The 14,005-nt window shown below is 40.0% G+C and overlaps 2 protein-coding genes across 2 annotated transcripts in view; one reads left to right on the forward strand and one right to left on the reverse strand.

Moving 5' to 3' along the window:
* LOC133985522 (bifunctional heparan sulfate N-deacetylase/N-sulfotransferase 1-like) overlaps positions 1-3,566 on the reverse strand; it is a 42,587-nt gene extending 39,021 nt beyond the window's left edge. Inside the window, exon 1 of the mRNA XM_062425180.1 lies at positions 3,203-3,566. The gene's annotated coding sequence lies outside the window, so the exon portion shown is untranslated. The remainder of the gene's footprint in view (positions 1-3,202) is intronic.
* Positions 3,567-6,498: 2,932 nt separating this feature from the next.
* Positions 6,499-13,990, forward strand: rbm22 (RNA binding motif protein 22). Its single transcript, XM_062425981.1, has 11 exons — positions 6,499-6,575; positions 9,720-9,773; positions 9,890-9,919; positions 10,031-10,163; positions 10,278-10,378; positions 10,933-11,105; positions 11,293-11,493; positions 11,626-11,790; positions 12,232-12,320; positions 12,534-12,662; positions 12,887-13,990. Exons 1-11 carry the CDS (start codon positions 6,522-6,524, stop codon positions 13,039-13,041), a joined length of 1,284 nt encoding a protein of 427 aa, XP_062281965.1. The 5' UTR covers positions 6,499-6,521; the 3' UTR covers positions 13,042-13,990.
* Positions 13,991-14,005: the final 15 nt, after the last annotated feature.

Raw genomic sequence — 14,005 nt, forward strand, 5'->3', positions numbered from 1 at the left:
TTACATCGCCTCATCGCCCGTCTGACATGTGCTCACATTTTTTGACGTACATCTCACAATAGGAGGACATGCAAGGGACAGTTTAGAGTTTCATGACTGTTTTCTGATAGTCTCCTGACTCTTTTAAGTCAAAGGGTAAACACCACAATGAACATCACCCTTTGCCCAACCACTGCAGGGTCACACTACCATAACATGCTAGAAAGCAAACACTGGAGCCAGAAATTCAAATTAGGAAATTATTTTCTTCTCTGGTGCACCCATGGCACAACCACTCTCAACCGATCTCGCCTCACCAGAGAGCAACAGTGTTATGTCGTGCTATCCTCAGGCCTGTAGTATTGACAATCTCTGAGTCACTGGCCTGCGTAATTCAGTCTAGGGAATTATGACAGTGGAAAATCATTTCCCTGGGCCGGCATAGGAGGCCATGGCTAATCGTTCAGTAATCTGATCTGACTGCATACTGTAGCATTCAGCCGCACGGCTAGCCTAGCCAGCCAGTCACACATGTGGACACCCCTGGTGCCTGCCAACTAACCTATCTGATGGAGGATTGCACTACTCAAAAACAACTCTCCAGGTTTTCCTGAGGATTACTGATGCTATCAGATCATGTGCTAATACTCAGTTGTGCTGTGCTGTTTGAAATGTATTTACTCTGCTCCTATTCTCCAATACCGCTCGCGATAGCACAGCCTAAGCCAAAAAAATGCCACAGCTACATTCCAGGCAGAAAAAAAGACATTTCAATACAAACTACTTTGCAGCCTACAAATGGTATAATCTGCCTCTTGCATTCTGCTATATTAATCCAAAAGCTTGACTTAATGAGGAAACATCTGAGTTTGTCTGTCAAACAGCGTTCTATTTTGGGTACAATTCCAATTAGATTCCACTATCTAGTGGAGCCATTGCTGTAGTAGTAGTATATGAATAAGAATAAGAACCATAGGGAGCAGTAGTCTACTGTGGCACAAAGCATTGCTTATACCCAGTGGAGAGGGCTGGGGGTCTCGAGTTTTGGAAAGATGCCTGGCTTCGGCCCCACTCTAAAGAGAGGTCAGGCCCCCACACACTGAGTATGGCTACAAGGGGCACTGACATGGAAAAAGACAAGAGCTGGCATGTTGTTGGGCACTGTAGTTCCCAATAGCCTACAGTTACCTTGTGTAGCATTATGTGTGATGGGATAGCTACTGCGGTACAATTAAATTTGCTTTCTCTTCAAGGTAGATTTAAGTAACAATAAAACCATCTGTGGTGTGATCGATGACAAACAACGTTCTCCTTACTGTTTCCACGCTTATGCCTATAATCTAAAATGACAAATTGTCCGTGATCATGTCTCATTCTGATAAACGCCCAAACACTGTTTGGTGACATGATCTGTCAAATACTGTCATGCCTACAGTATTTTATCAACCTCCATGTGTAGGCATTGTAGCCGAGCCGCAGCATTTCAGAGGCATATCTAAGTGAAGAGATGCTGATATACGATCAAATGGCTGTGGCAGCAGTGGCAGCCTTCATCAACTGAAAGCTCTAGATCACAGCATGTTTGGCAGCCAGTGGGAGCAGTCAGATGGAGGGTTAGAACAACCAGACAAACAGTTGGCATGGATAAATAGAAAGCAACTTAAGATTCAGCTCTCCACAAAATTGACAAACAAATGACAGAAACCACAGTCTTTTATAATCTAATCTGCAAATGGAATAAGCCCTAAATTTTTTTCTTTTTTCTACACAAACGCGGGTTGGAATATGTGATAAACAACACATGGGTTGGGAATGGGAAGAAAAAATGTGAAGCACTGGTCAAATAAATCTCACGATACATAAAACCAGAAGGACAGTACTTTTCAGCAACAAGAATGTCTTCTGCAGCTGAGGCGAAATGCAGGGAAAGTCCTTATGACTTTGGCAAACGCATTCTGATCGTGAGTCATTCTCCTTTAGTAATCTCTTATTCACGTAGGTGCACGCTCACACGCGCGCACGCCCCAAGGCAACAGATTTCAGGCAGGTCTGGACTGCCCCTTCTGCTACACAGCAGAGTCAAATGGTTATAATACTTAATAGATGCAGCTATCACAGTGGAGAAAGACATTTGCTCCAAATAACACCACAAAGAGTGACAAAAGGGGCTGATGCAGTTGAAACTGACTGATCATATGTAGAAAAATTCACTGCATCACTGGTGCATTGTACAACAGCCAAATCGAGAGGGGGGGGGGGGGGGGGGCAAATGCAAGTGGTTACATGTAAACATCCCAAACTGCCCTACTTTCTCAAAACTTAATTTGGAAAAATTATTTTGCAAAGTCAGCAGTTTCTATGTGTTTCCTCCCACACACAGATGATTAATTAATGAAAAGCTATTTTAAAATCTTATTAGTAACAATCAGCCTGCAGGTGATTCCTACAGGTAAGCTACATTCATTACAGTCTGATGCATCATCTGTCCTAACACAAAATCCTGTCACCATTGGTGATAATTAACCCAAGTCCCACATAGTAATCTGGACAAACTGAGTTGAAGCAATCGTTGAATTGCTGTGGAGATCTTTTGTCCACCTCTGTCATGTGCAGTGCTATTAGATTAGGTGGCAGACAGCTGTATCGATCTTTAATTATATTTTGCACACAAAAATCGTTTGGCCTTTCCAAGTCCTTCATTGCAACAGACACATTATTACACTGTAACATTTGGAGGTAAAGTGCTACATTGTTGCCGCATTGTTAAAGCTAATTTAATGCGAGCATTTGGTGATACTCTCTCTGTAGGCTACGACGCAGCCGCTACAAAGTTACAAAAACAAGTTGTCGCTGGTACCGGACTGCATTACGGGATACGGCTGGATAAAGGAATTCCGATATTAAATCACAGACCCGAGCAGCCGGACGAAGCTCTATCCTGGGCACAAACTTCGAACAAATAACGCTAGCCTCCTCTCGTTGTTGCCGTATGGACGAGCTGGAAGCTGCACCGACCCTCCACTATACCGCCGGGGCTTTCTGTTTCCAGCCTGGGGGGGAGAGTCAGGCCGAAAAACTGGCCTCATTCTCCGTCTGCGCCAGACAACATTCACTAGCCTGGCCTGGGAGACCGAGCGGCGAGGCTCTCGGTCGTTCTCGCCGAACATGTGCGAAAACACGGCGACGACGAGACTTGTTGTGTTGTGTCGATCTAGCTACTCACCTTGTCTGAGTCTAGGTGAATTTGGGACAGTGCAGGACGGCTGCAGTGACTGCAGGGTTGAAGCACGCTGGGCGCATGTCGTCCTCGTCGTCGTCGTCTCGCTTTGCTGTCGGCCGTGATGTGGAGGCAGCACAGCGGCTCGGAGAAATCGGGAAATCTGAGAATGCCCCTCTCTTTCTGCAGCTCTGTGCGCCGGCAGTGGCCCATAACTGTCGATAGGAGGCGCCAGCGCAGCGCATTTTTTTGTCTCTGATATGCGCATACATGCATATACAACACACACACAAGTCCTCAAAGAAATCACTGTGCGATCACATTCCTGCCGGGGTTCATCTGTGTCTGTGCTCTTCAGTAGTGAGATTACAGTGGCCTTGAAGTGCTGCTCTCTCTACTCGGAATTATTTGCGCAGTGATTTTGGGATTATATCCTGAAAGTTCCTTTAATTTTTTTTTAAAATGATTTATCTGTCATTGGAACGGGTGCACAGGGGTAGTACTGATGATTGTGATTAGTCACCATTGTGCAAATTACACAACAAGGGCCCATGCACAAAATCGTTTGACTAAACAATGGCCATATAAATTAAATCTCTATTTCCTAATGAAAAAAATCAATCCAATATCCCTAGAATATTACTATGGGAACAATATCGTTGGTACTCAATCATAGTGACCTTATAATACTCATTACTGTGCCTCTACAGTTCCACAAGAGGAAAATCATTTTTTTAATATTTTCATTATATTTTGAGGGTCTTGCTAAAATGAATGGACACCAGCTTAGAATTACAAACTAAAAGCAACAGGCCTTTACTAATCATAGTTAAAGACAACAAATAGGCTAAAAATAAAAATGAAATATGATTATAAATTAACTGGAATAGAAAAATATATAGTTACTCAAATGAGAACTAATGCGACAGTGCAGCACATAATAAAGAACACAGACTGAAGTGTTAACACCAATCTAAGAATAGCCTATAATTTATTGAATGAAGTTTGGAAACGTGGAGCAACAGTGAGGTAGTGCACCTACACATCCTCTGACCTTGTGACTCATGAGGTTGGTGATTTTGATTACAGAGTGGCTAAATCCAAGACAAAGCTGCCCTTCAAAAACAGCTTTGGCTGTCTCCTCCACATCACATGATAGAGGAGACAGGGTCACACGACTCATTAGACAAAGAAAAGGCGATGCCCAGAAGGTTTACTTTGGTGTCCCACTAAACATGGGCCACGAGACTGTGCACCCTGCTGTAAGGGAAACAGGAGGAGGCAGAGAGCAACTTAACCCTTTCTCATGGAAATATGATCATTTAAGAGCAAATGATCTGTTTAAAAAAATCCCATCTAATAAGCACGGGGCTATGGATTCATCAGAAGTGACAAATGAAGATGTTGTTTACCTAAAAGTAGCCTATAATTACAGCATATTTGCCTATCTGACCTCCTGGATGGCAGCTATACAGTAAGAAAGTGTGGCAAGCTCTTCAAGCCTGTATCTAATCCGTGTTCTTTGACTCTAAAGCCTCACCCTGACCTTAAATAAACATTAGTTGCTTAATGCCAATCTGTTATCTCAAGCATCCTCTGCCCCACTAATTGGAGTTTCACACAGCAAAGACACTTTGACCTGAATTAGAACAGGTGGGTAGCTGAGCTGTAAGTGGACTACCCAATTGGTTTATACAAGCTCTCTCACACACAGCCAATCTGTCTCTCACTAACACATACATAGAGTAGTGGAGGAAGCATTCACATCCTTTGTCATTTCAATCATGTCAATGTGCAGGCATTTAATCCCCACTACTCATAACACACATAATCTTTTTAATTTACTGTCCCTTTCTCTTTCTTACACTGTTATGTTTATATGTATTGTTTAATATTCATGTTTATTCATGTCATACTCATTTAAAAAAAAAAAAAAAAAGTCTGAGTCTTATTGCACTTTCTGATGACACCTGGACCACACTGAACTCCTTGTGCTTGCTTCTTTAATAAATCTGATTCTGAACTCAAGCAATAATAGTATTTCTATGATGTAAAAAATACTGTTTTAAGCAAATATGCATTGAAAATTTACAGAAAATAAACATTCTGAGGTAATATAGACAAGTGATGTATTAAAAAATTAGAAGTATGACTGCTCATTATGCAGAATAGTCCATCTCAGAGTGTTGTATTATCATATTATTGAATACGTTATTAATGCATTACTGTTGCATTCACATCTTTGTACTTTAGTTGGAGTTGAATTGTGAAACTGAATTTCATATACGGGTCAATGACGTATAAGGATTTTCAACAACTCAATTTTAAATAATAAAAACAAGCATATCTAATGCAGTAGTTCAAACATTCAGAATGTTGTGTACCTGACAATTCATATTACAATTTGAAAGTGATTTTAATGGGGGTTTTTCAAGATTAATTGGCACTGGCCTTAAAAAAAAGTCATTTGGTGCGACCATGATTCATCTTGAAATGTCTTATATAAATAAAAGACCATCATTTACAAAGATTTTTAAAAAAAAATGCAAATACTTTGTTTCCAAACACTTTATATTACTGAAAACTTGTAAAAAAAGATGTGAAGCGTGTTAAGTAAATTAATTTATTTCAAGATGAATCGTGGTCGCACCACATGACTTTTTTTAAGGCCAGTGCCAATTAATCTTGAAAAACCCACTAAATTCACTTAATTTCAAATGTTTAATATGGATCTTCAGGTACACAACATTCTGAATGTTTGAACTACTGCATTAGATATGCTTGTTTTTATTATTCTACAATTGAGTTGTTCTAAATCCTTATACGTCATTGACCCATACATAATATTGATTGCATGTCTGTCTGTTCTGGGAGAGGGATCCCTCCTCCATTGTGTTTTGAATTTAGGTTTTTTCCCAGTGTTTTTTTAGGGAGATTTTCCTTATATGCACAGAGGATGTTGTACTTGCCGTACAGACTGAGGAGAATTTGTGATATTGGGCTGTACAAAATATTGACTTGACTTGAATTATGCTTGACATAAAAGTACAGTTCAAGTACCTCAACAATGAATTTAAGTGCACACACAATCTCTTCTCTTTTTACTTCATTGTAAAGGTTTGACACCAGAAGAGTTAACCTAAACTGTATTCTGTGTTGCTTCTTTGTTCCTGTTTGTACCTGCTTCTATTTCTTAGTGGCATAATTATAGTAATATTCAGTATTAATATATTATCGTGAAATAGGGCGACACCCTAAGGTGAAACGTGTCTTTCTGGCGCGTTGCATTGTGGTCCGATACCTCCGGTGGCCCGTTTGGCTCAAAATGGCGACATCACTGGGCTCCAACACCTACAACAGACAGAACTGGGAAGACGCGGTACGTTTTATTGGCATTGTTTATACAACGCAGAGACTGTCACTATAGAACATGTATTTCAAGTTATCTCCTGGGAATTAAACAAGATCACAAAATTGACCCAGTGCCACCAACCCGACCAGTATGCTAGGCAGCTAGTTAGCACTCCTGCTAAAGCGTGGCTGCTACCTCCATTAGCATGTCTGTGCATATCCGCATTAACGACAGCGTAAAGGCGTGAAACATCACATTTTGTCTCTGCAGTGTCGTCAGTGGAAGTACGTTAGATATCATTTGTCTTACAATGTCGGGCTATTTAAATTCAGCGGTTAAACACGCATTGTTGTGTCAGCTTGCTAAGCTAATGTTGCTAGCGCTAGGACGCTATCAACAATGATGTGACGTGACTAGCGACGATTTCTAGTCACAGTTGAGAAACGTATAATCGAGCCGCTCTGTCGCATTGTTAACGATCTAATTGTGTCTGTGTTGGATGGAGTTTCGAATTAAAAGTTATAATTTGGACGCTCAAAGTATCCGCTAACCGCACGCCATATTTTATTCCTAGGATGGTGAAGTCATGACCCTTTATTCTCTGTCTCTGATTGGCTAGTACGTAGACGCCGCTTTGGGCGCTGGATCGTACGTAAGCGTCGCCTCCATATTGGACCGTTCAACACTGCCTGTAAAAAACAGAAATACTGCGGTTTTCTTCATAAAAGGCACTGTTTACAACTCTCAACCGACTTCATTTTATATTTCAAGGGTTTATGATCTACGTGGAGTACAAAAATGTTACTTAAAATTTCGATAGTTCGGCTATAATTTGCCAGATGCTCAAGAGGTGTGTCAGGAGCTGAATTCATTGTCAGAAGAAATTGAAAAATGTCACGTTCGTCAAGCATTGATTTGGTTGACTTGGTACATGAAGTAACGTTATGCCAAACGGTTTTTTTTGTCATCGTTTTAGCTTTTATTTTGCTTCACTCATTCATTCATCTTTGCTAACCAATGTCAGTCCTCATGTCTAAACCTAAACCAAGCCAACCATAAACAAGTGAACCCAACCAACAAAGGCAACGAGTACTAGCCAATCAGAGGCAGAGCACGGCGGTTCATGACTCTGCCATCCTAGGAGAAAAAAATATGGCTAACCGCACAGGTCCAATCGTCTTTATTGTCTGAAAAGTTGTGTGTGTGTGTATTAACATCTCTGAGTTCTCAATATGCTTGTTGTTTATTTATATAGGGACAATTACATAGCATTCCTTTCTAGATGGGCCTTTCAAAATACTGCCGTAACTACACAACATATATAGACACAATCGCACATACACAAAACTTAAGAATACATGTACATACATTTAAGCACAAACCCAACAGTACATATGCATACATTACAACACAAAACTCAACAAAATACATACAAAGCAGCATGATATGAAATAATAAGCATAATTTAAATAATAAGCACCAAAAACTGCATGACTACTTGACTGATCCCTCTTTAAAAGCTGTTTCAGTCTGAGTTTTAATTGATCTCATGGTCTATTTTGAGTAAAGAGTTTTCACATGTTGATCCAAAAAGCCGCCTGTCCAAGTGAGGATTTACGAAAGGGCACCTTTCAATTCCCAGTAGACACACCTCGTGTCACTGATTATTACTGTGATAGTGTTCATGATATTAATGTTGGTTATTGCTGTGGGAATTTGTATTATTTATCCAAGCAATATTTGAGTTAATTTGAAGTTGCCAGATATGTGCCTAGTTTAAAATTTGTGCATGAAGCAACTATATTTTTGTGGCTCTACTATAAAAGGCAACAAATCAGTTCCCTCTCTTGAGCCATGACACAAGCCGGCCTTTGGCCAATGTTGGTTTTATCAAGACACCAGAATATAAACTTGGCAACCATAGACTATGTAGTTGACATTTGTGCTACATGAGCTGCTCATATTTAGATGTTTGGCTGATGCTGTAGACAGGACCACTCACTTGTTACTTTTAATAATATCTCAGTAACAGACTTATGCAGCAACATACTTAAACTTTCCTGCAGCACACTTGTTCTTATAATCCATCAAAGAACTTGTTATATTTCACTTTCAAAAAAATGATAAGTAATATAATTTTATGTTTTATGTACTTATTTATCTAATATCAATTTACAAACCACTCTTGAGTGTTTTAGTGGACGCTCTCTTGACTCTCGTCCTATCACTATCTATGTAATAAGCTGTACCAATGATGGTCTTAAAATGGCATATCGCTGATTTATAAATATGAAAGGAGAGATCTATGCTGTGTCCTGAGCATTTACAAATCTGCTGCAACACTGAATTGACCTTCAGAGACTAAATAATGTGTCAAGATGGTTAACTGAAGTTTGTTTAGCCATGTAAAGCCATGTCCTTACCTCCGAGCATGGACATGTTACACATATAGTGACATTTGTGTTTTTTTCTGTTCACAAAGGTTTTATTACTGATCAGACACTGAGATCATGGAAGTGACATGGAAGGCAAAAATGCTTTTTGTCCAGTTTTAAAAAAACATAAAAACACACCAAGAAATTAATATGGACAGTTGTAATAAAAATGTAGAGTTTTGTTTTTCAGTTTAATAGAGACTTTGTGAATACAGATTTTATGTTTTTAGTTTATTTCATCATAGGCCTTGACCACAAATGTGGAAACGGCAAACATTAGCACAGTTGTGTGTTGTAAAAATCACCCAGAAGCAAATATTAACAATTGTGATAAAAATGAAAATAGTTGTTTTCTGTGTAATAGTTTTTTGTTTGTTTTTCTTTTTACCTAAGTCCTTGGGCTACACAATGTGAAGATAGTAATCATTTGCACATAGAGTAATAGGAAAAAATGTCTCAGACCCCAGAGGGATGGCAAGGTCGTTTTTAAGCAGCTAGCACTTGGACTGAAACAGCATCCTTCAACAGATGGCAATGTCGGTCCCACAGAACTCAGTGTATTCACACATGCAACTTCATCAAGGTGCCGAGAGTAGAAAGTAAAAGAGATTGTAGGTCAAGTTACAGCTTCAGACACTTATATCTGAGTGCTGATGGATGATGTATGGACAGATCTGCTGCTTTTTTATTTTTTTTTATTTTTACTAAATGAGCATCTCCTTTCTTTGTCTTTCAGGATTTCCCAATTCTGTGTCAGACATGTTTAGGAGAAAACCCTTACATCCGTATGGTGAGTGAGCATTAGTATCTCATTGTAGTAAATTTGAGGTTATCTTGTGTAAAGTGTTTGTAAAGTTGACATAATTCAGTGTGTGTGTTCTTATTTATCCATGCTTTGTTTTACAGACCAAAGAGAAATATGGGAAAGAATGCAAAGTATGTTTTATAAAATACTTCAAAATCCTGATCATGCAACACACAACATAATTTGAACTTATGTAACACTATTTTCAAAGTAAGAATATATATTTTTTTCCATTCTGCTAGATCTGTGCTCGACCCTTTACCGTGTTCCGGTGGTGTCCAGGAACACGGATGCGTTTCAAGAAGACAGAAGTCTGTCAGACATGCAGTAAAATGAAGAATGTTTGTCAGACATGTTTGCTTGACCTGGAGTATGGTGAGTCTGTGACCGTTTGTTTCTGATTTGGCTCATGTACATGTTTTATGTGTCTCTCTCCATCAAACAGTACCTATCTGAGTTTAACTCCCCATCACATATTGTGTTTTACAGGTTTGCCCATCCAGGTCCGAGACACTGGCCTTTCTGTTAAAGATGAAGTTCCTAAGTCAGATGTGAACAAGGAGTTCTACACACAGAACATGGAGAGAGAGGTATGTTTGATTTTATTGATGCCTGCAGATCAGTACACTGGTTGCTGGAAAGTCCTGATCATGTTTTTTTATCCCTGATCTGAGTTTTTAAATATTGAATATTTGTTGAGGCAGTTATTTTACATTAACTTTTATCCTATCTTTTTTTTTTAAATTAAGCTATATACTTTAACTTACAGTGCATACTTGGTTTACAGCTCTGCAGTTTTCCTACATTTATACTGGTTAAGCAATATAGACACATTTGAAAGCTGAACAATCTTCTATTAAGCAAATAAACCCTGTATTCTAGCTTTCCTTTAAGAATTGCTTATATTTTGTGTAGTGTAAGAGGTTAGGACAGGATTTAGTTAGACTGTCTTCATCTCTTTAATGAACAGAAGTGTTGGCATTAAAGGAGATTTTAACCATCAACAGCACTTTAAAGTTTTGCTTGACCTGTAACATCTTAATGAGTCAAATCAGTACCTCCCTCACTAGTTCATATTCCTTGCTAATATTGGGATTTTCCTGTCATTAGCCCCTCATGTCTGTTTCGACCTCTGTGTTCTCAGATAGCCAATTCTGATGGCACACGGCCAGTGGGCCAGCTAGGTAAAGCTACCAGCTCTAGTGATATGCTGCTGAAACTGGCCCGGACAACACCATACTACAAGAGGAACCGTCCACACATCTGCTCTTTCTGGGTGAAGGGAGAGTGTAAGAGAGGGGAGGAGTGTCCCTACAGGTGAGGGCCACTTCACAACTAACAGCTATAATTGTTGTAGTGCCTTCAGGGCTCAAACCTGGTGCCGTGATAACATCAGAGCTTTACATGTATCTCTTGACTAATATAAAGGCAAAATACTTCCTGCTTAGAATCTCAACCGTATGTTGTAGCTCTGTGTGAACATTTTGTCTTTGCGGTTTCACAGACACGAGAAGCCCACAGATCCTGATGACCCGCTTGCTGACCAAAACATAAAGGACCGTTATTATGGTATCAACGATCCAGTAGCTGACAAGCTGCTGAAGCGAGCTTCGACCATGCCCCGACTGGACCCACCAGAGGACAAGTCCATCTCCACCCTCTACATAGGGGGTCTGGGAGATACTGTTACAGATGGAGATCTCAAGTAAGGCTTTGGTTTAATCACAAACTGTTGTATAACTTCCTACTGCCAGTTTTGTTGCGTTTAAAAAAAAAAAAAAAAAACTTTGATTCAAGTGTTTTAGGTCATTTGAGCTGGTATTTCTGTTTTCTGTAGGAGTCACTTCTACCAGTTTGGTGAGATTCGTACCATTACCATAGTCCAGAGGCAGCAGTGTGCCTTCATCCAGTTTGCCACACGGCAGTCGGCTGAAATGGCTGCTGAGAAGTCCTTCAACAAGCTTATCATCAATGGACGGAGGCTCACTGTCAAGTGGGGAAGGTAGGAAGCTGATCCAGAAGTTTAGCATATTAACAGCGGCAGTCATTCTGCGTATGGATACAACCCAAAAAATGTTATTCTGGACATTCAATGAAAATTCTCAGCTTCTGTGTTTTTCCAGTATGCAGAGCCATTTAAGAGGAGATAGAAATATGTATAATAATTTTCTTATTAAATGCCAGGTGGTGTTAGAAAGTGACAACCTGATATAATGCTACTGTCACAGTCACAAATTATAGTCAAATATGGAATGCTGTGCTTTTGAATTATGATTATTAGTGGCACAATAAGAGTTTTACCTCACAGAAATTAAGAAGGGAAGGAGACATGACATTTTCGATCCTGGACAGACTTCTGGTGCTACACAATCCAGTTGTATTTAACAAAGTAAGTGATGTGATTTAATATACTGTATATAACTGACATGGTTTGTTCTTTTAGGTCTCAGGCTGCTAGAGGAAAGGAGGGCATAAAAGATGGTGTTAGTGAGATGGGTACCAGACTTGATCCTGTACCTGGGCTGCCTGGAGGTAAGTCTGCAATCACACAAAGAGTGTGTGTGTGTGTGGAGATCTAGCCATGTTTTGTTGAATTTAGTATTTAATGTCCAAATTCTATAATTTATTGTTGATTCCTTCACTTCACTTTCTGGTGATGTATAAGATAATTCCTATTGGGAGAATTATTGTGGACATTCATTTGTTTGTCTTTTAATGTTGTTTCTGTTTCTCTTTGTACTGTAGCTCTACCACCACCACCAGCGCTTGATGAAGAGGCTCCTGCAAACTACTTCAACCTGGACCCAAGCACCTCTCCTGCTGTCATGAACATCGCTCTGCCCCCACCTCCAGGCATCAACCCGCCTCCTCCCGGTAAAATCACAACTATAAATAAATGCTGCTTACACGTGTATAATGTTTATGGTGCATAGTTAATTGAATTGTATCAAATATGCAGTAAATGTAATAATCCTAATTAGTTTATTGTTGGATTAACTGAAAATTGAAACTGCAATCTGTTATTATGTCTTGAGTGAGAATTAATAATAAATTAATACATAATGCTGTATTGTCTTTGTCCTTTTTTGCTCCCTCAGGTTTCGGTCCACCAATGTTCCACCCCATGGGCCCCATGGCTCCACCTATGCCCCCTCCCATGAGCATGAGACCTCCAGGTCAGATCCACTACCCCTCCCAGGATCCTCAGCGCATGGGTGCCCATGCTGCACATGGCTCACGCCATGGCGATTAGCTGCCAGAGTGGAATCGTGCTACTATTAGGTGTTATTCTTTTTTTTACGTCAGTCCTGGTCTGGTGCTTTCATTTGAGATGCTGTTGGTGAGCCTGAAGCCTGCAGACAACTTCTGGTAGAAATACAGGATAACATCAGATTTGTTGTGCCACCTGCAGTGCCGTGAATGAACTGATGGAGCACCATCTGTGTCTGGAAAGAAAACCAGGATCTTACATGAAGACTTTGTCGCTACTTGCAGTTATGAAAGTACTAGAACAGAACAGCATCCAAACAGTGGACGTTAACATGAGTACTGGCCAATGTGATCAGAGCCATATGGTTATAAAGGGCTCCTGATGTGGGAGCTGTTGTACATATGAAAATGTATGCTTTAGGTGAAACTTGTATTTGTCACATTGCTGCAAGTATCGGGGAGGGAAAATCTGAGGGATTTTTAAATCTGTTAATTTTTCAGTGACATTGACTTTTTTGTTCTTTTTTTTTTATTGACACAATCTTAATATTCCACAGCATAATGACTTAGTTTATTGTAAAGCTTTCTTTGATTGTTGTTTTCACTTTTCATTAAAATGACTAAATTTTGTCATCTAAGTGTACATTATTCAGCAGTATTCATGCACCTTGGTGAGGGGAGATAAAGAAATGTGGAGCCACAGTGTTAACAGAAAAGGGGGGGGTCTTGTCATCGACGTGATAAGACACTGCAAAGAGCAAAGGAAGGATAGGCAGGACTTATTGGCCTGTGGCGGTATTGTCCTGCCTGGACTCGACTGGTAATGAACTGTTGATTCCATTAGCCTGAGTTTGCCTCAGCTGGCTAAACCACTCAGCAGTAGCAAACCACTTGCAATATCATGCAGGAGTGTTTTTTTTCCCCCTCTCTTCTGCTGAATCCACAAATAAACAGGGATCTGTGTAGGAGGCGAGGAGCAAGCAAATGTCAGTCTTTAGCTTATCAGT

Source organism: Scomber scombrus, chromosome 9 (assembly GCF_963691925.1).
Source record: "Scomber scombrus chromosome 9, fScoSco1.1, whole genome shotgun sequence".
In the NCBI taxonomy this organism is placed as follows: Eukaryota; Metazoa; Chordata; class Actinopteri; order Scombriformes; family Scombridae; genus Scomber; species Scomber scombrus.

What these genes read in the sequence shown, in the direction of transcription:
- rbm22 (XM_062425981.1), top strand. Translation starts at nt 6,522, where the DNA reads ATGGCGACATCACTGGGCTCCAACACCTACAACAGACAGAACTGGGAA. An exon ending in AATATGGGAAAGAATGCAAA is followed by an intron (nt 9,920 to 10,030) that starts GTATGTTTTATA and finishes CCATTCTGCTAG; the next exon opens with ATCTGTGCTCGACCCTTTAC. An exon ending in CACAGAACATGGAGAGAGAG is followed by an intron (nt 10,379 to 10,932) that starts GTATGTTTGATT and finishes CTGTGTTCTCAG; the next exon opens with ATAGCCAATTCTGATGGCAC.